The 22395-nt window shown below is 41.7% G+C and overlaps 4 protein-coding genes across 7 annotated transcripts; 2 read left to right on the top strand and 2 right to left on the bottom strand.

Moving 5' to 3' along the window:
• Nucleotides 1-70: 70 nt before the first annotated feature.
• On the bottom strand, nucleotides 71-2210 carry LOC142384731 (spexin prohormone 1-like). The gene is made up of 6 exons (XM_075471031.1): nucleotides 1864-2210; nucleotides 1229-1300; nucleotides 1101-1146; nucleotides 951-1010; nucleotides 438-521; nucleotides 71-353 (listed from the first exon to the last, which is right to left on the bottom strand). The coding sequence occupies exons 2-6, from the start codon at nucleotides 1289-1291 to the stop codon at nucleotides 337-339; spliced, it is 270 nt and encodes an 89-aa protein (XP_075327146.1). The 5' UTR covers nucleotides 1292-1300; nucleotides 1864-2210; the 3' UTR covers nucleotides 71-336.
• A 623-nt stretch (nucleotides 2211-2833) lies between these two features.
• golt1bb (golgi transport 1Bb) lies at nucleotides 2834-5231 on the bottom strand. Its single transcript, XM_075471030.1, has 5 exons — nucleotides 5067-5231; nucleotides 4598-4689; nucleotides 4330-4508; nucleotides 4171-4252; nucleotides 2834-3411 (listed from the first exon to the last, which is right to left on the bottom strand). Exons 1-5 carry the CDS (start codon nucleotides 5089-5091, stop codon nucleotides 3373-3375), a joined length of 417 nt encoding a protein of 138 aa, XP_075327145.1. The 5' UTR covers nucleotides 5092-5231; the 3' UTR covers nucleotides 2834-3372.
• A 548-nt stretch (nucleotides 5232-5779) lies between these two features.
• Nucleotides 5780-11881, top strand: slc35b4 (solute carrier family 35 member B4). Its single transcript, XM_075470208.1, has 10 exons — nucleotides 5780-6232; nucleotides 8246-8359; nucleotides 8453-8555; nucleotides 8645-8694; nucleotides 8788-8869; nucleotides 8982-9042; nucleotides 9268-9377; nucleotides 9534-9609; nucleotides 9700-9775; nucleotides 10237-11881. Exons 1-10 carry the CDS (start codon nucleotides 6156-6158, stop codon nucleotides 10478-10480), a joined length of 993 nt encoding a protein of 330 aa, XP_075326323.1. The 5' UTR covers nucleotides 5780-6155; the 3' UTR covers nucleotides 10481-11881.
• A 190-nt stretch (nucleotides 11882-12071) lies between these two features.
• LOC142384177 (uncharacterized) lies at nucleotides 12072-18496 on the top strand. 4 transcript variants are annotated; one of them, XM_075470207.1, is made up of 9 exons: nucleotides 12072-12277; nucleotides 13483-14632; nucleotides 15984-16077; nucleotides 16293-16473; nucleotides 16586-16600; nucleotides 16809-16892; nucleotides 17523-17593; nucleotides 17805-17940; nucleotides 18033-18496. In XM_075470207.1, the coding sequence occupies exons 1-9, from the start codon at nucleotides 12203-12205 to the stop codon at nucleotides 18054-18056; spliced, it is 1830 nt and encodes a 609-aa protein (XP_075326322.1). In that variant the 5' UTR covers nucleotides 12072-12202; the 3' UTR covers nucleotides 18057-18496. The 4 variants fall into 4 exon arrangements, with proteins under 4 accessions (XP_075326322.1, XP_075326320.1, XP_075326321.1 ...); XM_075470205.1 differs by having other exon boundaries at nucleotides 15972-16077; XM_075470204.1 differs by having other exon boundaries at nucleotides 12073-12277; nucleotides 15963-16077.
• Nucleotides 18497-22395: the final 3899 nt, after the last annotated feature.

Genomic DNA, 22395 nt, shown 5'->3' with positions numbered 1-22395 from the left:
ATTTATTTATTTATTTTTATTAATTACTTCACAATTATGGCCAAAGTAAAACCTCTCCAAGTTTCACACTATGTCAGCTTCACAGAAGAAGCAGCACATGGAGACCAGGCCTTATCATCCCGCTCGCAATTTAAAAATACGGCTTTCAGACCATTCTTTTTCACTGATATAGAAGAGATTACAAGAAAAGCCCAAACATCAACAAGTTACGTGTTATATAGAAACATGTTTGAAATATAGCCACAACAATATGAGAAAAGAAAAAAAAATGTAGACGTTGTCACAGATGGCCTTTACAAATGGTCCAAATTCAGCTCTTCATCATCTGGGTAGTTATCAAGTCTGCCCCCCACCTGAGGAAGACAAATCGAAAGAGACCTTAAAACAGCTGAGATGGTGGTGAGGTAGAGGTGTGGTGATGACGAGTGAGGTTTTACCTTTTTCCACAGCTCGCTGCAGGAGCTCCAGAAGAATGAATGAATCCAAGGATGATCCACGTCCATCATCGATCTGCTGATTCACTGAGTAGAAGCAGAGCAGAGAGGTTTGGGAAAGAAACCGAGTGTATGGCCTTAGAAAGACAGGAAATATAAATACAAAGCAGTGTGGAAAAGAGAAGTGTAGAGTATGTAAGATAATCTTCATCCTCATCATCTCTCTGATGAAAAACATTTGTGTCACCTTTGAGAGCTAACTTTGTTGAGATAAAAACCTGCCGACACACTGATATCGTGCAAGTTGTTAAATACAATTTTCAACCAAAGAGCTCTTTGAAAAGAAATGTTAACAAGGTGATTTAATTCAGGGTTAGGTTTATAACTTAAATATGATATATGCGTGGAACACTTTTAAGTTTTACAAATCAGTATGAATGATGACAAACTCTTTTTCAGGTCATCATACCATGAACAACATATTTTGATCACAAAGCTGAAACACACTGAACACACCTAAATGTAACGTGTCCCCTTCTTCTCTGCTGCTGCGCTCCAACGCTGAGCGGTGCCCTTCTGCAACAGACACAAAATGTTTTATCTGGATCTGACAGGACGGACAGCTTTAAGCTGGATCAATCTTTACTGCTGTCAATGTGCTCTTACGTGCTCCTTTAAGATATAAGATGGCCTGAGGAGTCCAGTGTCTCCTCTGGAAAGCCAGAAAGAAAGTGCAATTTGATCTCAGTTTTATGTTTCTAAATATGGCAAATTTACGCTCAGCATGGTCTCACCTGCGGAGCAGCCCAGCACTGAGATAACATCAACACCACAAGCGGAGTGACTTTTAGAGGCATTGTTGACGTCTGCAATGACAAATTAATAAAGTGTACCACTAATAATTTAAAGTAGAAGAGTAACAATGCTACTTGTTTCAGTCTTTGGCCCAAAATACTTAAGGTTTCTTTGTTTTACCGAGCAATAAATATATTAATTTGCTATGTGGTTCATAGCCCTTATATAATATAGCTGTTGGTCAAGTTTAGGTAATAATAACAGTTTTTGTCAACAATTTTATCTCCGTATGAGAAAGCTTGTAGGTGCAGGCTGTAAAAACGCAAACTGTATTACAATAAAGTGAAACACATTCATGACAACAGGAAATATGTCCTGATCAGATAAGTTACATTTGCTAAAATGTTTGCCCGCTGAATTCTGTCTTATAGTGAGCTGTAAATTATTTATTTTGCTATTCATTTTTAAATTCACATTCTGTAAAATATTTTAATTTATCTTTGAATAATTGGACATTTAGAGAAAAGTAAACTGCCAACACATAACGACTATTACCATTACTACTACCAACAATAATTAGAATACTACTACTACTACCATGACTGATAATAATGATAACGATATATTCGCTTACTGTTGTTCCTCGTTGCTCTCCTGCAGGTTGCACCCTTTGTAACGCTGGATCAATCCTCCATCCTCCTTTGTAACTGCAGCCGTGTCATTTAAAAAAAAAAAAAGCCCAGCAAATATGTCAGCTCATTATAGAGCGCCGCTGATCAGGCTAATGGGTCATTTAATTACATCGCACCGACGGGAAGATTCTTGCTGATTAGAGTGACGGGTGCTGTTGAATCTGTCGCCGCACACCCACGAGAGAACTTTGAACTTTTAAACCTCTCGTGAGCAGCAGAGCGTCTTCACAGGGTCACCGCAGGATGACGACACTGGCGAGACCTCGTGAATGAGTCTCATGGTGACAGCGTGTCAGTGAGAGTGTGGGTGCAGACACTTGCAGGAGGTCTGAGGGTGTAAAGCAGAGTGCTGATGCCTTCTAAAAAAAATAAAATGAAAAATAAAATGAAAAAAGCTCCATGATGGAGTTACTGTTACACGTTTTCGTCACTTGAACACTTTAAGTTTTTGTTCTAAAAGCAGACTGCCTGAAAAATCCCCCCCGGTGAGAGGTGTTGTCTCTCTTTAAACACAGTCTCCAAGAGTGCACATCAACAACTTAGACTCAGGCTCTCATCATCTGACTATCAAGTGTCAGAAAAGATGCTTATAAGCAACAAAAAAAAACTGAATTTAAGTAGCTGTTAAATGTTTTAACGTCATTTGCCTGTGTATTGCTCGCAGGCTGTAAACAAATGAAGCCATAACAGAAAAAACAAGAAAACGTCCTCGTGTGTTTTGTATGCAGCAATCTGAACATCTCAATCCGACTCAGACTCTGAAATAAAAAGAATAATAAAATCTCTGTGTCCATAGACAGTAGTAGAAAGAATAATTTGTGGGTATTTAAATCAAAACTTCATGGCGACTTTGTCACTAATCCTGCTGGATGATCTCCACTGCAGAAAACATCAAATTCATTTACAAAAAAAAAAAAAAAAAACACTTTATTTCAAGTATGCACTTAGAAAAATTACAGTAAAGCATCTCCATCACAAATGACTGACTTATTTTCTTTTTCTTTTTAACAACAGTGCACATTTCTGTAAAATTTAGCGCAACCATATCTAATGAAAGTAAAAAATTTCCAGTAACGCATCATGTCAGAACCCCAAAAAGAAACGCACTCAGGGGAGAGCCGGACGCTTTCAAAAGCTCATAACTCCCCTTTAAGCGGGCCCAGCGGTCCAAAGTAAACAGTACATAAATATTACAAAGGAATGATATATAAAGGAGGGGGAGTCTGGGGGGGGCCCGTCTTTTGTTTTTGTCCAGTGGTGGTCAGAAACCATTTCGGTCTGAGAACAGAGACTTGATGATGTCAGTGGAATGTCCAGGGACACACTTGTGTCTTTTGTGCAGAGAAATGTTTGGATTCACAGCTGCGGATTGGCAATGGTCAGAATATACAGTCATCTTTAGAAACCATATAAACACTGGAACTGTCCTCCGTCGCGTTAACAGCTCTCTGTTATACCATGGTGTTGCTCTCGCCAATTTTGTCCACCAGCTGAAACAGAGCAAGGAGAGTTATTTACACGTAAGGCCGAATCAGAACTGGGGATAAATTATCATTCAATTATCAATTTTTTTTCTATCCACAAAATCAACAAGGGTATGGAAAGCAGCAGAAAACACTATGGTTTAAAGTATCATTCAGTGCTATTCTCAGCCGCGTTGGTGCTGTTGTTGGTCCTTTAGCTTTGCTCTTAGGTGGAAAAGACAAGAGAAGCTATCTTCTATGTTTTCACTCCTGCTTCTTTTTCACACTCTTTATAATGAAATCTGTTGCCGTTGGCCCCTTTCAAGCTCAAGCTACCTTTCAGCTGATACTATCCGTATCTCCAAGGACTACATGCTTTTGAGTTTTTGTGGCAGGCCAAGACGCTCTTGCAAAAGAAATCTCTGGTCTCAGTGAGACTTATTCCAAGTTAAATGAAAGTTAAAATAATGATTGTAAAAATAACAATACTATTATTACTAGTTCTACTACTACATTTGATAATAATACATCATCATAAGAAATACAAAGGTCGATAAAGTGCAGTTATAATGATTACATGTGTGCAGTTTATTGGCGTCTTGCTGTTTTATGTCAGTGTCCCCTTTTACGGAAGTTAGGTTGTATGAGGCTGGATATAAAGCTGAAGTCCCTCAACCACATTAGCAAACAATACAAGTATCTAAAAAGGTGGCTAATAAGTATTTGTGGTAACTTAAAAATGCCCAGAAGGTTTAAAGTCTGAGTTGGTCTCATTGACTGTCTTACCGCACTGATTCCTGGTAAGCTGAGCAAAGATCCGAGTATGGGTACTCGTCTGATGAATCCCACCGCCACTGGGAAGAATCCCCTGCAAACAGAGGTGATACTGGGATGAGATACAAGCACTGATAATGATAACAAAGAGGCATTTTCCCTTCTGCTGACCTGAATAAAAGGAAGAATCCGTAGATCTCTAGAATAACTCCAATGATCGGCCAGCCGATCAGAACCACCAAGACGCCTCCCAGGAAGAAGCCGGTGGCTTTCGCTTTATGTCTCTGGAAGAAAAATCTGAAGGTGCGCTCTAAGCCTATGACGAAAGATAGGCCTGAGACAAACAGGATCTGCAAGGGAGCGCAAAACATCACAAGCTTAGCAGCTTTCGAGCCATGTGAGAGACTCTGATGCAGAGTCACAACTTCTATCAACTCACATTTCCAATGGCGAGGAGTGCTTTATCAAAAAACAGCATCATCCCAAAGAAGAGGAAAAACACACCAAATCCCGTGAGCCCCATCCCAATTTCTGCAGAATTGAAGGGGGAAAAACACATTTTAATCATGTGTTTGTATCACATCATCACTCACTGTGGTTGACGTGTCTTGTGACATTAGTGAAGAATACGGAACAAAAACAGGACACTGGGATCTTATCACAAAAATTAGCATTGAAATGCAAATCAATAGTACAAACTGAAGCACTGTTTAAAACTTTAAGTTTGCTATCGCGATATTGTATAATGTAAATGCACCGACCGAAGATTTACTTTTCATCATAAATACTCTACGATGACGTATAGACGATTTAAGCCAATCGTGTTTGAGCTGTTAGCCTCGTACATTCAGCTAAACAGGTTTGATGCAACAGAGAAAGAACAGCGGGAAAACAGAAACGGCTCTTACTTTGTGAATCTGTGAGTGAAATCATTTTGACAGCCGCTGAAGAACGTGTCAACTCACACAACGGCCGTAACGTCGCAAATTTACAACTAACAAAAGATGTTAGGCTAACTAAACTGTTGCTATCACGGCAGCGGTGGCACCGGAGGCAAAGCTAGCGGTCTGTTACGCCATGACGTCAAATGGAGCCACGTACACACGCATTCCATCAGAGATCGTTTATGCAGACAGTCACAGCGCTGATCTAAAAATAGGTTTCCGCTTCCTTCAGTTCTGGGTAAATGGACGATGTGAAATCAAGTTTTTAACGCATTCTCAGCTGTTGAGAGAAGAGTGGTGTCACAGTAAAGTTCCCCCAAAATGGGAAAATTCAGCAGTAAAACAGTGATGAATGAGCAAATTTGACTAAAGTCAGATGTTTGAAATAACACGTTTCATACTGCACTTTGCTAGTTTCATATTTCCATTAAAACGTGTTATTATGCAATTTGTTATTGGTAATGTTTGACAAATTTCAAGAGTTCTTGACATCCCGTATGTGTTATATCCAAACTGTATGCGCTACCAGTCACGATCATCCATTTATTTAAAAAAGTAGATTTAGGTGAACTACTTTTTAGTCCCTCCCCGTACCCTGAAATTCAGACAGAGTAACAGGTCATTCCGTTTTCAAGTCTTTATCGACGTCAACCCGCACGTTCAGACCTACAAGTGCCTCATTATTGCGCAGGAAATGCGCTGTTGGAACGTTAATTCGTAATTCTCCCGAAGATGTCAGTATATCGTTATCTTGGGATGTTACAAGCGCTTCACAACAGTGGATCCAACAAATATTGTCAGTTTACGGCGATTTTACCGGCATACGTCAAGCTTTGAAGTGATCTAAAATAAACTACAACTCCCACGAGCACGTGGAGACCGGAAGAGTCAAAGCTCAGTTTCAGACGTGTTCAGCTGATACAGTACTTTGTAGAGACAAGAAGACCTCCTCTGAAACACAAACCGCGGCTCATTTTCAAATATGCACCGCTCGACCATTTGCTTTCATAAGTAACGCGTTTTCAGCCGCGTTTGTTGGGCAGGAAAACCATCATGGGGACCATGTTTGCCGTTGTCCTGGTTTTTGTCGGATGTTGTAGCAATGTGGTGTCTCTGGAGCTGCTTGTGAGGTCAGTGACAAACTTAGATTGTCTATGAACTCATGTCGACTTTACAGTACAAAGGTTCTCAAAATGCAACACATTTCTGATTTCACATGAACCTGCAACAGTGTTTACGGGGACTGACCTTAGCCGCATGTTTGCAGGGAGGTGTTGTTAAAGTACTCTTTCATTTTGGTGTATTTACAGTGGGTGTTTTCTTTTATGATGTAAACACCCCTTTAAATCATCATGCCACACCTTATAACACATCCACATCTGCAGTCTTTTAAGCTTTTGAATTCACTCTTAAAAAGAGTTTAAAAGATAAAGTGTGTAGAATGAGTCCTCCAACTTCCTTTCAGTACTGTAAACAGAGACGTGTTGCTCAGATGGGTATAGTGTGAAACCACTATGGGATGGAAATGAGGCTGAGGCTGAAGTTACAGTTTTAAAGGTGGCTCTTGTGGCCAGATCACCAGCATAACATGTTCTGTAGATATAACGTGTTGCCGAGGAGTTTTGGATTCATGGTTGTCCTTTGTATGTAGAGTTTCCCCTTGTGGGGCGAATAAAGGTCCATCTCATCTTATTCGCAAAAAAAGATTCTTAGCAGAGGGGTGTGTGTTGTATCTGCCGATCCATTGAGACATACATCAGTAACCCCACCAGACCAAATTACAGTATTTGGTATGCGTGTGTTGCCACAGAATTGCAAGCTCCGTATCTTCCCCACATGGTGATGCAGAAAATGCACAAACATGTTTTTATGTTTGGTTACAATTGCGCTAAATCACATTAGGAAACTGTGTGTGGTTCTATTAGTGTTCATCAGCTCAGTCACAAACCGAAGGGAACTGTTAACAAACCCACAGTTAAAAACTTCATCCGTAAGAAGAGCAAGTTTTATGAATGGGAAAATATATATTTTTAAGGAAATAGCTGCTGTAACTTGTGGACTGCTGTCAGAAAATGCTGGCTGTGCAAATTAGTACTTTAATACATGCCTGCTGTTTTTAATCATGAGAGCGGCACATTAAGCTCTTACGTTTTTAGCTTGATTAAAAACCACATTTGGCTCTTCGGCTGTTCCATAATAACATGGAAATCACATAAGTCATGACCAAAGTGGAATTTTATTGATTGAACATTTTCCTAGACTGATTTATTTTCTAATGTGTGTTTAATCTGATATCATCAAGCTGATACACCGTATTTATTGGAAAATCCAGAAAGATGTAAAGCACACGTAACACATTTTTGATGCACCAATTCAGAGCGCATTTCCCATGTAGACGCGACCCACATTCATATATTTTACTACAGCTGCAGTTTTTGTGGTGGCTCAACAGGTTTGGATGTTTAACACGTTCCTTCAAGTGAGAATTTCCATCTTAAGTTGGTAGTTTTTCACTGGGTTGTGGTGTCTTTCTTTACATAGCCGATTTAATCCAGAAGTCCGATGTTTTATTATCTTGTTTGTCTCGATCTAACTTATCTAGATGAGTTTCTTGATTTAATTCGAGAGGTAAGGTGGTGTAAAACTTCTGGATGTTCATTTTTATTTCTGGGTTTGGACTCTGGCCCCTCAACAGTTATTTAATTTATCCAATTTAAAAAAATAAAAAATGATTGTATGCCTGTGAGACCAGGTATTTTCTTTGGTGTTTTAACAAAAGAAAAAATTAGAGGCAGTCTGAGCATCTCTAAAGACAAATAATCCATTCAGACCTGTCGCGACATCTACTTGTTTTTATCTTTCGAGCCTTTCAGCATTGTAGTTGTGGAGCATTAGGCTGCGAATATCCCTAATTTCTCATTACAGACACCAAGTTTACCTGAAACAAACCAACCTCACTTTCACTCAGTGAACACTTGTGGCACAGCCGTAAACTATAGGTCTCCGCCTGGTTTTGTTTAAAATGGTCATTTTTCTGTTTCACTAATAATCCAAATCTTTTTTTCTAATCTTCCCATCACAAGTTGTTAAAGTTGGGTGGTTCCCTTCTTGATTTCGCTTGTTTTTTTTTTTTTGTCTTTCAGAGATTTTCCAGGATGCGGCAACATAGTTACCTTCGCTCAGTTTGTGTTCATCGCCTTAGAAGGTTTCATCTTTGAAACGAACCTCGGGAGGAAGAAACCAGCAATCCCTGTCCGGTGAATGGATTTGTATATTCTGATTCAGGTGAGCTAAGGGGCCAAAGCTAAATCAACATTTCTGTCTTTTGTCTTTTTTTTTGTTTCTTCCAGTAACTATGTCATCATGGTGACCATGTTCTTCACTGTCAGTGTCATCAACAACTACGCTCTCAACTTCAACATCGCCATGCCGTTACACATGATCTTCAGATCTGTAAGTGTCACTGCTCCTTAACACCAGGCATAACTGTTCTTCCACCTCAGTCTGACCTCCGGTTGAACTGCTCTGTTGCTTCCACTCAGGGATCCCTAATCGCTAACATGATTCTCGGAATAGTCATCCTAAAGAAGAGGTAACTTCCACCTCCCGGAACTTGCATAAGTCATGCCCGCTTTACAGTGCATCTCTGTGCGGATTGAATGCATCTCACGTTCTTTCTCTGCAGGTATTCGGCCAGCAAATATCTGTCTATAGCTTTAGTTTCAGCTGGCATCTTCATCTGCACCATCATGTCTGCCAGACAAGTGGTGAGTGCTCTGCCGAACGTGTTCTCTGTTGGTGGTCACAACGTTGTTTAACAAAACATCAGTTTAATTTTGTAGTAGAGCGGTGATATATACTCCTGGCTTGTTTGTGCAGAATGTGTCCGGCGAGGGATCAGAAGACCAAGGCTTCTACACCTTTATGCACTGGCTTATAGGTGAGTAGGGGTGCAAAGACTAAATTGATAAATAAGTGACTACGCACATACTAGAGCTAGATCGGTAAATCAGTTGGTATTTGGTATCGGTTGTCCACTCAGTATTGTTCCCTGTCTTTGATATTAAATGAACCTTGATAAGAGCTACCAAACAGCGCCATGAGCTCGTGTTGTTTTTTTGCTGATTCTGTTCATCTTCTCTTTGTTTGGGTGCTGTTCATTCAGGCATCGCCATGTTGACTTTTGCTCTGCTCATGTCTGCGAGGATGGGCATTTTCCAGGAGACGCTGTACAAGCAGTACGGAAAACACTCCAAAGAGGCTCTCTTCTATAATGTGAGTTTTCCCTCGGCTCAGACCCTCGTTTTAGCCTTTATGTGGGAGGGAGTTTATCCCCCTTATTGACGGTTTCTCAGGAATTTGCATCGTAATGTTTTACATGCCTATAATGTAAGTCGAATAACACAGAGAAGTCTGTTGGTGTCTTTGCAGCACTTCCTTCCTTTGCCTGGTTTCCTGCTTTTCTCCACAGACATCTACAACCACTGCATCCTCTTCAGTCAGAGCAGTGAGTTCCAACAATCGGTGGGGGATACTTCTGTTTGTGCCACTGATCACAGACGCAAACAACATTGTTTTTTTTTTCTTTTTCTGACAGCTCCTGTAATCGTCCCAGTGGTCGAACGAACTGTGCCTATAATGTGGCTCTACCTGCTGATCAACGTCATCACGCAGTATCCTGTACAAAAAGTATGGATTTATGAAAGTCTGCCTCTGATTGATATTTTATATCCTTGATATTTTAGATGCCAGGCAATCAAAGGGGAAAGATTTATCCTTGAGACATTACTAAAAGTATTGATTGGTGACGATAATAGTTGCCACTTAATATCCCTTCAAGCAAGTAACTGTTTAAGTGAAACAAAATGGCAATTCGTTCTCATTGTCAGACTACAGTGTGCCTTTTTCTTAAGAGTAGATTAGATTAGACTCAAAAAGCACACAAAATCATATTAACGTGTGAAATTATTAGAGGGCGAAAAAAGTGCTTTAATAGTTGTTTAAAGAGACCATACAGCGCATGCTTTGTGCTTTATACGTGAAAGTTCCCCAAAAGAACGATTCTGTGGTTCTTAAATGACTAGTGTGTCTATTTTCCTCTGAGTCTTGTTGCAGACTTTAACCATTTCTGCAGGTATGTGTGCATCCGCGGGGTGTTCATCTTGACGACAGAGTGCGCTTCACTGACCGTCACCCTAGTGGTGACACTCCGAAAGTTCTTCAGCCTCATCTTCTCCATCCTTTACTTCCAAAACCCCTTCACTACCTGGCACTGGGTGGGCACAGCCGTGGTCTTCGCGGGCACCTTGCTGTACACGGAGGTGTGGAGTAGCATTCAGGCGGCTCTGCGGGGAGCCAAGGAAAAGAAGGCAGAGTGACGGAGCACAGACTGTTGGATGGCGAGAAAACATCCCACTGTGTTGGACTTTGAGATTGTTTTTAACTCTCCTGAAGTGGTTTTATATTCAGGGCCATTTTGTTTTCATACTTGACCGAGTCATTCGCGATCTACACAAATACAAACACCCAACAGTTAAAAGGAGGGACCCGGTGACAATCTTTAACATGTTTTTAAAAAACCGTCAACAGATCCCATGAAAAGACCAAAACCAACACAATGTTATGCTTTGTTGACGCATATGGCTGCAAAATGGTTGTGGCCTTTCATTAGTTGGTAGTTTGGGTGGGGGTGTTAGAATTTGATATTTGCACCCAAGTTATGTCTGAACGGTATTCCAGTCCTGCTTCAGAGCTGAAATTGATCTCTGGTCCTGGCCTGGTTGTCACTCAAAATGCATCGGAGGGTTTTAACGTTGATGTGTAGCGCTCAGATTCTGGGCTGAAAAGCCTCATCTCATTCACAACAAATGAGAACAGCAGTCCTGGACGTCTGTAGCCCTATGCATGCGTGGGCTATTAATCTACTTCTCACTGCCTTACGTCAGTCTGTGGGACCCCTCAAACCCTACTCCAGATGCAAATCTTGAAAGAATCTAAAGGTAATACATTATTACAAGCAAAATGTGTTCGATCAGCGGACCCGGCCGACCGACTCTGCGAATCATGTCAACTCTTACTGATTTACAACGACCCTCAGTGCACTCTATGCTCCCAACCAAAAGCACAGTTTCATTTTACAGTTTTAAGAGTGACAGTACATTTGTACTGAGATGAAATGATTCATGCCTTTTTGATATGTTTGTATTGCCGCTACGACCCCATTTCCAAAAAGCTGGAACATTGATTAAATGTAACACATTGCGATTGAAATACAACGATATTGATAATAAGATTTGAAAATCACTTAAACCCTATATTAATCTAAAATACTACAAAGGTAACTAATTGATTTTTTTTGGAAGGGGTTACATATTCATGGTTGGTTTTGGACTTTTCATAAGGTTTGCTGGCAAAAAAAAAAGAAAATAGAAATCTCGCCAGGATTAACCATTCTTAAGCCGTAGTACCTCAGTAGCCTTCACACTGACAGGTGGTGCAACTTTTTGTCCTAATATCTGTAATCTTGAATAGATATTTATTTTTTAGAAGTTTCAGCTAACTTGCTCCGTGTCATCGGTAGGATTACACTAAGCTCAGTATTTTCATGATGAATAAACTGAGGCCATTCATGTTTAAGGAGCAGCTGGAGGAGCCAGGATATACATAAGGTTTGTTATTGATGCTGGTTATGTAGTGACTGTGTCCTTGTCATGTTGTCTCAGGTGTGTTGGAGTAGTATTTTGTCACCAATAAACCTTTACACTCCGTGCCCACTTGAATCAGGCTCCAAATAGAGTTTCTAAAACCACTGTGGTGATGTTCATTCAAAATAGTTGTATTTCACTACGTGCTGAAGTTTTACTCGAAACACACTGCTGGGACACTTTGTTCTGTTACGGTTTGTTGATGCTTGGCTTCAGGGACCAATCCGCGGAGGCGCTGCTCAGCTACATCCAATCGCAGCTGCTGTTGTTCGCGCGTGGGCGGGGCCGCTCGTTGCAGCTGCGAGGAGTTGATTTCTGCGAGCGCCCATCCGAAGTGAATTAAATAACTTCGGTGCTGACAGAGTCCCGGTTAAAAGTGTGCGGAAGCGGGAGAGGATGGGGGGAAACGGCCCGAGTCACTTCTCTGAGGAGGATGAAGACGGGGGAGTTGCTTTTGTGAAGGGCATTCGGGTGAGTGAACTGCGGGAGACTAAAGGCGTCTGCAGCAGCTGCAGCAGCATGCGAGCGCAGATGCACTCTGAAGCAGAGCGCGTCGGAACTGCTGCTTCATGCAGATTTCGCATTCTCACGTTACCTGTCCTGGTTATGAGACTTTAGAACCCCGGCGCTGCTCGCCCTTGTGTTTGTTGTTACTCTGCACCATGTTAGAGGCTGCACCCCGGGGATAAATATAGACGGAACATGGTTGGTTGTCACTGTCATGGAACATTTGGAGTTCTGAGGGGAAAACTGCACGTTTCTTTAACATCTGTGCATTTTATTCAACTCCAACTCCCCAACATGCCTAAAGACAATTAAGTCCATTAATCAAGTGTATTGAGAAGGATCTTGCCATCAAAGGCAGTTAAAAATCGCATCACCTCTACTGGTGACATAACGGGTAACTTTTTGAAGATGGACGTTTTCTGCTGTCATGGATGAGCCGTTCTGGCAAAGTAAAACAGGGTTTCACAGATGCACAATAGCCCTTTTTAATTGCTCGTTTTGATTTTAAGCCTGATCCGTTGATTTTTGACCAGATTCAACATTTTAATATATTTTTCATTTTACTAAGAAGTATTATCTGCTGATCTAAAAATAATTTCTAGGAGTTTTGTTTTGTTTTAGTTGAACGTTTGATTTTCAAGAACGCTCAGAATCAGAATCCTACAACAATCCCACAAAGTTGAACCGCACTTGATCGAACTCCTCTGTTGTTGGTTTGCGATGACCTCCCTGATGACCAGCAACAAGCTGCCAGAGCCTCCCTTCTGCTTTGTGAAGGAACCGGTTTAGCTCATTTTTTTTTCCTGTGCTCTTCTGTTGACATGCTGTTCCTTGGCTGCGTGAAACCAACTCATCCTGGTTCAGCTTGTTCAAGTCACTCAAGACCGATTGACCCCCTCTGACCCTCTGTACCATCTTTATTAAATGTGGTGGACTAAGTTTCATTGACATCTTTGAGATACTTTTAAATAAACCTGTTTTGTGTTGAGTTCCTGAAATGATGCTGGTTTAACTAGTGCGGCTTTATCTAACGCCCCTCAGCCTAGATAGAAACAAAGCTGCAAGCCTGAAGACATCCTGATAATTAGAATGGATGGTCATTATGCCCAGCAGTGTGGTGCTTATAACACTAATGGTTCTTATTTATTTCTTCATTTCTATTTCATCAGCTTTCAGACAAAGTCATCAATCGGATGAAACAATCTTCAGATGCCGTATGTCCTCACTTCTCTTCTGAGCCACAAACGCCAGTGGCCACTCCAGTTCCTGTGCCGTCTGTTGAATACTTGTTGCCCCTTCTGACGACACCTCCCCCTCCATTCATCCCGGATGCCACTCCTCCTCCACCTGTTCAGGAAGCCTTACCCACACCACCACCAGTGGAACCTGCTCCTCCTGTAAAACTCACCCCCCCTCCTCCGGTTAACTTTCATGCCCTTCCTCCTGCCTTGGTGGAGCCCACACCACCTCCTCCACCTGTTCAGGAAGCCTTACCCACAACACCACCAGTGGAACCTGCTCCTCCTGTAAAACTCACCCCCCCTCCTCCCTCGGTGGAGCCCACACCACCTCCTCCACCTCCCCAGGAAGCCTTACCCACACCACCACCAGTGGAACCTGCTCCTCCTGTAAAACCCATCCCCCCTCCTCCCTCGGTGGAGCCCACAGCACCATCTCCACCTGCGAAGCCAGAAACTCCGACTACAGCCCAGATAGCAGAGCAAATCGATGAACCTGTCATCCTCCCTCCACCTGTGGAGTCGTCCACAGCATCTGTGCCTCCATCTGAGCCTTCAGGTCTTCCCTGTGAAATCATGAAACCAACATCTCTAACTGTTGAGCCCGCTGCTGCTGAGCCTCTTGACTCTGCTGCTCCATCACCTCCACCAGCAGAAACGGTTCAGCTTTCTCCCGATAGTGAATCTCCACCAACCCCTGTTGATTCAGCTCCAGCTGAAGCTGTAGTTTTGCCTCCACAAGCAGAGATGACTCCCATTAAGGCTGCACTCCCATCTGCTGTAACCGAAGAAGGGCCTCCAGTGGTGGCTCCAGCTGTTGCTTCAACACCACCTCCACCTCCTGCAGAGCCCACTCCTGCTGCAGTCCCCTCTTCAGAAGAAAGCGCAGCACCCTGTCAGTGTGACGAGATGTCTGTCGCACCCACTGATGTGCCTGCAATCGAACCCCCCCCAGAGTTCAAAGCACCTCCTCCTCCTGATCCAGCGCCACCTTCTGAGGAGCCCACTATGACCGCACCTCCTCCCCCTGTTGTCGAAGACGAAGTCCCTGTTGTGAAAACGCCGCCTCCACCTGTATCAAGTGAGTTGGGTTCGTCACATTGGCCACAGTTAGAGGTGCCTGCAGTTGCCTGCTTTTGAGCATTCCTCATGGAAAATATCAACGTAGAGGTTGGAAGGAGTACATTTAAAACTTAGATCTACAGTAAACCGTGTCCACTGTGAATCTGTAGTGCATGTGAGCATGCTCTCTCTTGGGTTTGGCCCTGTACTGTTTTTCTAATCGCCAAGGTGTGCATGTTTCTTATCGAACGGATCAGCTTTGGAGGAATTTTATTTTTCCTGTAAATAAAACCATAGTTGTTCTGATAACTCTGGTATTCATAGATCTGCCAGAACAAGAAACTAGCCGTAACTGTGGTGTGAGGCGATTAGTCTAGGGGCATTTATTCATCTCATATATCGACTATGGGAATGCGCCGTATTGGCGTTCACTATTTCTAAGTATTTAAAAAATAATTTGCTTTATTGCTTTATTTTTTTTTTCACCCCCACATATTGGATACAGGAAAATAAGATGGCTGCCTCCTCATTTTCTTGTTGCTTCTTTACAAACTGTAAATGCTCTTCATCACACATCGGCTCACTCAACTGAGAAGACGAAAGGGCAAAAAAATGCAAAAAGTACCCCTTTTTAAAAAAAAATATATATATATATATATATATATATATATAAAGAATGACAAAGAAATTCTACACTATGCAAGTGGGGGAATGGGATGACCTGTGGACAGTTTGTCTAGTTGGATATCCGTCATATGGTGGCATTTTTAAAAGAAAATGTTTATTCTTCCTTGTAATCAGAAATTCTGAGCTCCAAATGCAGCATAGCCTCACATGTCAGCCCCACGAGGGTAATTGTACAATTTTCTGCATTCAGATTAAAATAAAAGTACATAGTTCTAGCCACGGGTAATTCCATCAGCTGCTCTGAAAGGAACTACATCTAACATGGAAAAACTTGAGATGACCGCTACGTTTTGTTGGTGTTTCCAAACTTCCATCAATCCATTTTATATACTCGCTTAATCCAATCCAGGGTCGCGGGGATGCTGGAGACTATCCCAGCTGCCATCAGGCGGGAGGCAGGGTACACCCAGTCCATCACAGAGACCAATAAGACAAACAACTATGCACGCTAACTCTCACACCGAGGGTCAATTCAAATCACCAATTAAAGCTAATGTGAAAGTTTTTTGGACTGAGGGAGAGAACCCAGACACACGCCAGAGAACATGCAAACTCAAAAGTTTGCAACAAATTTAACATCTCTAAATCGGTAAATAAAAGAATAAAATACTTTTTTCTTTTGTCTGCATTAAAAAAAAAAAAAAAATTCTGTTCACATGAAGTCCAGACAGTTTCTCCTGCAGTGGTGGAGGAGGAACTGAGGCAGAAGATCAAAGCGGAGCTGCAAAGAGGTCTGGAGGAGGAGCTCAGCCAGAGGAGGCAGGAGCTGCAGCAAAAGTAAGTACATGCTGAAAGTTTGACTTGAGTTTCCATCCAGTCCCATCATGTATGAGTCTTTTATTCTTTTGGGCTTATTTTACGGAACTAAAGTAGAAGTTTCTGCCGCGGATGCTCTATATAAAAAGCTAGACGAGACTTAAATGAGAGCATTTGAAATGTGTCTGTCTAAATAAACAAATGTAAAACAACAATGGTGGTTTGAACTTGTGAAGGCTGGAGGAGATGAGGGCTCAGGCTCAAGCAGAGGCGAAGGCAGAAGCTCAGGCTCAGGTGGAGGAGCAGGTGAAGAAGGCCCTGGAGGCGGATAAAGTGGCATTCGTGGAGAAGCTGACGGAGTCCATCGCGAAAGAGCGCCTGAATTCAGAGGACGAGAGGCTCAAAGTGCAACTTTATGTAAGCACAAGAAGACACGCGTTGCTTTTTATGTGTCAGAATCTCTCTCATTAAGATGAAATCTTCCCTTCTCTTATTGTGCTTCTTTTTCTTTCTTGCCCTGATGTTTCAGTGGTTGGAGCTGAAGGTAAGACGGGACAGACTTCATACATGCATGCCTGGCTTTTCTACTTTCAGCTTGCTCATATCAGACTTAAATTTGCTGATGTCACTTTCTGTTAATAATTTCTCCCGAGACGGAGCAAAGAGTATCATGGAGGCACTTGGAACCTGGGTGTCACTGTATGTTAGAGCTTACTGTGGTGTTGATGTTCTTAAATGCTGAATTTGCGCAGGCTCATCAGGCGGAGGAGAAAGAGAAGGAGTTGAAGAGGCGAGATGCACTTCACAAGGAACATGTTACAAAACTCGAAGAAAAGGTAAATTAATCTTGATGACATATGCTTAAATCAGACTGAGATGGATTTTATCTACAACCCCATTTCCTAAAAAACGTGGGACGCTGTGTAAAATGTTAATTAAAAGCAGAATGGAATGATTTGTAAATCTCAAAAAAAACAATGTTTTATTTGCAATAGAACATAGAAAACATATCAAATTCAGGAAAATAGTCTTTACTGGTGGTCTCTGACACTGAACATTTAGAGAAAATACAAATGGCAAAAAAAAAATAATGACAAGACTCAGTCTTATTTAAAAAAAAAAAAAGAATAGAGTAAAACTTTACCAGTCTTTACCAATTTTTTCCAGGTGTAAAATTTTCACAAATTGTTACACTCAATTCTGATTGGGACAGAGATGGATGTAGTGCCACTGATTTCTAGCTGAGACTCAGAAACATGGACTTGGTGGCCATTTATGCCCACTGGGGGGCAGTAAAGTCACCAAATCTTCAACTCACTCGTATCAAAGAGTGCAGATGAGTAATATGTCCACAGGCAAATTTAATAAATAACTCACTCCTCACTAACAGTTGAACTTTTCTGTGGCATTTTACCTTTTAAGATGATGTGTGTGTCTGTTTGTTTCTGTTTTTTTTTCCACAATAGTATGCAGACTTTTATAAAGTGTCTGCCGAGAGCTTCCAGAAAGGCAAAGAAGAAACTCACAGTCGTTTTACGTAAGTCTGCATCCTGTTTTTTTTTTGTTTGTTTGTTTTTTAGTCTGTGTACATTAACAGCTGTAATCAGTGTTGTGTAAAAGCTGCTTTTTTATGATTGGCAGTACATAAGGGATAAAAGGCTGATCTGAATGTTTCTCTTAAATTCAGGGTTGTTTAAACTTAATGTTTGTTTTTGTTTTTCTTTAATTTTGCTGTCTCTCTCTCTCAGGCGTTTTGATATCCAGCCAGTGTGTGGAGACTTGCAGGGTCAGATACTGAAATGCTACAGGGAGAACACAGGGAAGACTCTGTCCTGCTCGGGTATCGCATCGGCTTACATGCAGTGTGTGGACAACGCCAAGAAAGTACGAGCTGACATCGTAGCACTGCTGAAATATACTGCTCACTCTTTTAATCACTAACATCATAACCTAATTGTTTTTTTTCTCTCACACAGAGTAAATTGATCACTGGGGGTTAATGTGGACCCCTTGATGAGGGTGACAGTTTTACTACTGCAGAAACACAAAAATGGACTGAAACTGAGAGACTGCCATGTTTCAGGAGTCACGGAGGAGTGAGATCCAGCCTTTTCATGTAACTGAAGAAGAGCCACCTGCCCACAGACTTGCATGTGTGGTGTAGTAATCCGCTGTGGCTGTGCTGTCGCAAACGCAGTCTAGCATTAAATAAAGAGACACTAAATATCGATCACTGTAAAACCAACTGTGTCAGTACAAATGGGATTTGTAAATGCAAACGCGAGGTAGATTTAAGACTTTGGTTGGTTGAATCTTTTTGTGTGCCTTTTGAAGTCGTGAAAGCTAATTAATCAGTGTGCAGATGCATGAAAGAACTGTCCAGGAAGCAGCGTTTAACCTGAACAAAAAAACTTGTGCATCAATAAACTTGTGGTGATGATGTGTGGTTGTTGCCTCTCGGTAAACTCAAACTAAGTGAAGCTTTTATCACTTAATTCAAAATAAACAGTATAGATATAAGGTCTGACATTAAATACAACACTTGCATACAATCTGCATGTTTCTCGCATATTTCTTTTTTTGTTTTGTTTTGTTTTTTTTTTTGTTTTTTTCCACAAACATAAAAACAGGTTATGATTCGTAACTGTGGTTTCCAGAAAAGTGGCCACAGGATTCTCTTGAAACTGGCTGTGAAGAATGTAAGAGTGAGACAGTAACCAAGAATCTGATGATCACTGTTGATCAGGTCCTCAAACTTTCAGGAAAATCTGAGGTCCGTTTCACGAAGCAGGTTTAGTGAAAACTCTGAGTTGATTAACCCTGAAATGAGGGAAACTCTGAGTTTTCCGTTTCACAAAGGGGAGGTAACTTAAGCTCTCGGTCAGTTGCCGTAGTAACAGACTCTCTGAACCTAACCTGGTCGGGACCAGGTTTTATTCAAGAAACCTTGAGTTTCTCTCTGTCTCGTGTCTCCGCCCTCTTTCAGCCACACACGCCACTTGATTTCCTCATTCATTCAGTCAGCAGAGCGAGTTCTTCTACTTCTAGAAGTCCATTCGGTACAGTAGGAGACGACTTTTTTCACGAACATGGCATGTCCTTTTGATAACGATCCCGTGGATGAAGGTGCAGCATTACTGCGCAGATAGTTAAATATTCGTCTGGAGATGGTTAGGCCTATCAGACCGCGCATAGATGTTTTTGCATTTACAGACAATTATCTTTTTGAGCGGCACCATCAGAATTTTGTTGGGACAAAAGAAAAAAAAAGACATAAAAGACAAATAAATATTTGTATGAATAGGCTTAAAAAAAGACATATATAGGCCTATTATATTTTATAAAGGTACTCGTTTCTTGGGGGTGGATTCCCTCAGCCACTGCCCTCCCGTTAGAGGTGGTGGTGCTGGGCACCACCCGTTTTACGGGCATCTGCCTTCTTTCTGTTGGCTCAGTAGAAGTCTGTGTTAGTTTAAATAGGCATAAGTATTTAACAGAACATGATATAGATGACAAGACATAGTTTATGTGTGTGAAAACAGCATTATGTTGGGGATAAAATAACTGCACAGTGAAATAGCCACTTAAAGGCGGGGTAGGGGATCTTTTTCTGGAACATTTTTTTACATATTGCTTGAAATACTCTTCACACCCCCATTGCAACCAATTAATTAAAAGTTTTGACACAAATATGAAAAGTTTTAGTGGCCTCTAGAACGTACAATCTAGGAAAAACAGTATCCAATCATTGTGAACGGACCGTTCACAATGATTGGATACTGATGCCGTCTATCAAACTGCAATCTGCTCCTCCCTCCCCCTCCTTCCCCCTGTGCGCGTACCCTGCTCCGTGAACGAATTACACGTCCAGAAGCTTGGCAGGAAGCTAAACTAGAGCCAGCTTGGCTAGCACCTAGCATTATTAAACGTATAGTTAGCATAAACTAAATACTAAATACGGCAATGATCGATGCTTGCTGTCAGAACAGCGCTCGTGCACCTTCGTGCTCGTGCGCGTTCATGTACTCTAGAGGCGTGCCTTCGGGGGGGAAAGTGAAGAAAAGGGTTGGGACTTTTTACCGGTGTATTTTCAAAATGCAGCTTCGCTGGACTCAAAATCCAGGATCTCCTACCCTACCTTTAATATTTACTTTACAGTGTAACACATGATCAAAATGAGGAACCTCCATGCCGAGGTCTCACCTGTTTGAACAATGTTTTTATATTTCATCTTAAACTGCTGCCAACTGCGCTTCTCCCCCGCGAGATTGCACCTAAATTAAATAAATGAATGGGCTACCATTCAAGCAGTAATATTATTGTGATTGCAAAGGACTACATTTAAACTTACACTTTTGCTGCTGCAGCGGTGTTGCACTTATTTCTAAAAACGTATTGAAACTCGCCGTATGAGCACATTAAGATTTCCAATTCCAGGTTGGTGAAAAACGTAGCCCCTCCTCTTCCCCGTTGCCATGGTGACTCGTCCAATCGGGGCTCCATTGATGCTGGCTTTTTAAAGTTGTGGTGCACAAGCAAAACTCAAGGTGAACCTACTCAGAGTTGATTAAACTCACTCAAATCAGCGTTTCTGGAACCGAAAACTCAGGGTTTTCTATCTCAGAGTAGATCAACTCAGAGGTCAATTGTGATCAATTGACTCCAAATCAGTGTGGGATCATGTAACTACACTGGCTACATGAGATACACCTTTTATTTTTACATTTTAGATCTGTTCATATTTTTTATTAATTTTTACATGTAAATATTAGCATTTTTGCTCAATAGCTTAGGTCATGTGATCAATTGACTCCAAATCAGTGAGGGGTCATGTAACTACACTGGCTGCATGAGATACACCTTTTATTTTTACAATTCAGTTCTGTTCATAATTTTCAATAACTTTATACACAGTAGCTCATCTTTGCTTTAAATATCAAATTTTTTTCATTTTTATTTTATTTTGAAAACAGGAAGTTGGAACACGCTGCAGTCGTCCTTTCCGTGTGTTTACTGTAAAGTCTGCAATACGGGTGCACTTGAAATGTTGGAGTGGCTTACGAAGGTCTGTCGAATATCCAACTTAAAACTAACTTCACCTAAGTCATGCCCGTTGCCGGATCCTCACCATCCCTCATGCGAAGCCACAGTCACTGAAGTCGCAGCCAATTCATGTCAAGTCAGGTTTGTTCTCGTTTTTCACAGTCATAGTCAGGTTTTTTTTTGTTTTGTTTTTTCCATAGTTAGGTGTTTTTTGGTATTCTGGCTAAGTCGCGCTTTTGTTTGGATTGTTTAAATCAAGTTTTCATTTGAAAATATCTGCATCCGGGTCCTCCTTCACCCTGCCGCACACCAACCCACCGTGACAAAATGTCAATGTCTCAATAACTTGTCATGTGCCCTTGAGCATCAATTGCAACTTGACAACGACGTCTCATGCTGTTCACAAGTCGACTTATTGTCTGCTGAGGCATGACATCTGCCTCAGGTCATTGAGGTTCTGGGGTACAGAGTAAGGAGTCTCTACACGGCGACTCGGCTGACTCTAGGTTTTCTATGGGATTCAGGTCTGGAGAAAGCCCAGGCCACTCAATTTGAGGTACCCCGGTCTCCAGCAACCGTTCCCTAATGATGTGACTTAGATGAGCTGGAGCATTGTCGTCCATGAAGATGAAATTAGGCTTACGTTTTTCATGCAAGGGCACAATGACTGGATTAATGATGTTATTCAGGTAGTATGGGCTTTACACTGTACCATTCTGTACTGGCAAGACACACCGGCCCACACTCTAACACCACCACTGCCAAAGGCTCGTCTGGTGACAACAGTGGCTGATGCATAGCGCTCTCCTTGACATCTCCATCATTGTTGGCGGCCATAATTTCTGATCAACGTGAATCAACTTTCATCAGAACAGCACTGAGTCCCACTGGTCCCTTGGCCAGTGTAAATGCTCCCTTGCCTATGCAAGACGAAATGTGCCTGGAGTTGAGTGGCATTCATCATCCGGTTCCGCAGGGCACTGTTCACAATGAAGCGGTCATCAGTGTGGGATGTGGCCAAAGGAAATCCACTTCTGCCTTTTTGTGACTCTTCCAGTCTCTCTATCTCTATTGAAACTTGCTGATGACACTCTAAGCTCAGTGGCCACATCCGTCTGAGAACATCCTGTTTGAAGCCTCACAAAGACGATGTACTGATGCATCAGTTGTTAGGTGTTGTCTTGGTCTCATGTCAAAATGTAAACCGTATGATTACAGGACTGTTTAAATACCAATTCTAATTGAACCGGGGAATGATTTGGTCAATTCATGGATCAAACACCTGCTGTGAATTTT

Source organism: Odontesthes bonariensis, chromosome 7 (genome assembly GCF_027942865.1).
Source record: "Odontesthes bonariensis isolate fOdoBon6 chromosome 7, fOdoBon6.hap1, whole genome shotgun sequence".
NCBI lineage: Eukaryota > Metazoa > Chordata > Actinopteri > Atheriniformes > Atherinopsidae > Odontesthes > Odontesthes bonariensis.
Note: the sequence above shows the minus strand (reverse complement) of the source record. Positions and strands in the feature narration are given on the sequence as shown.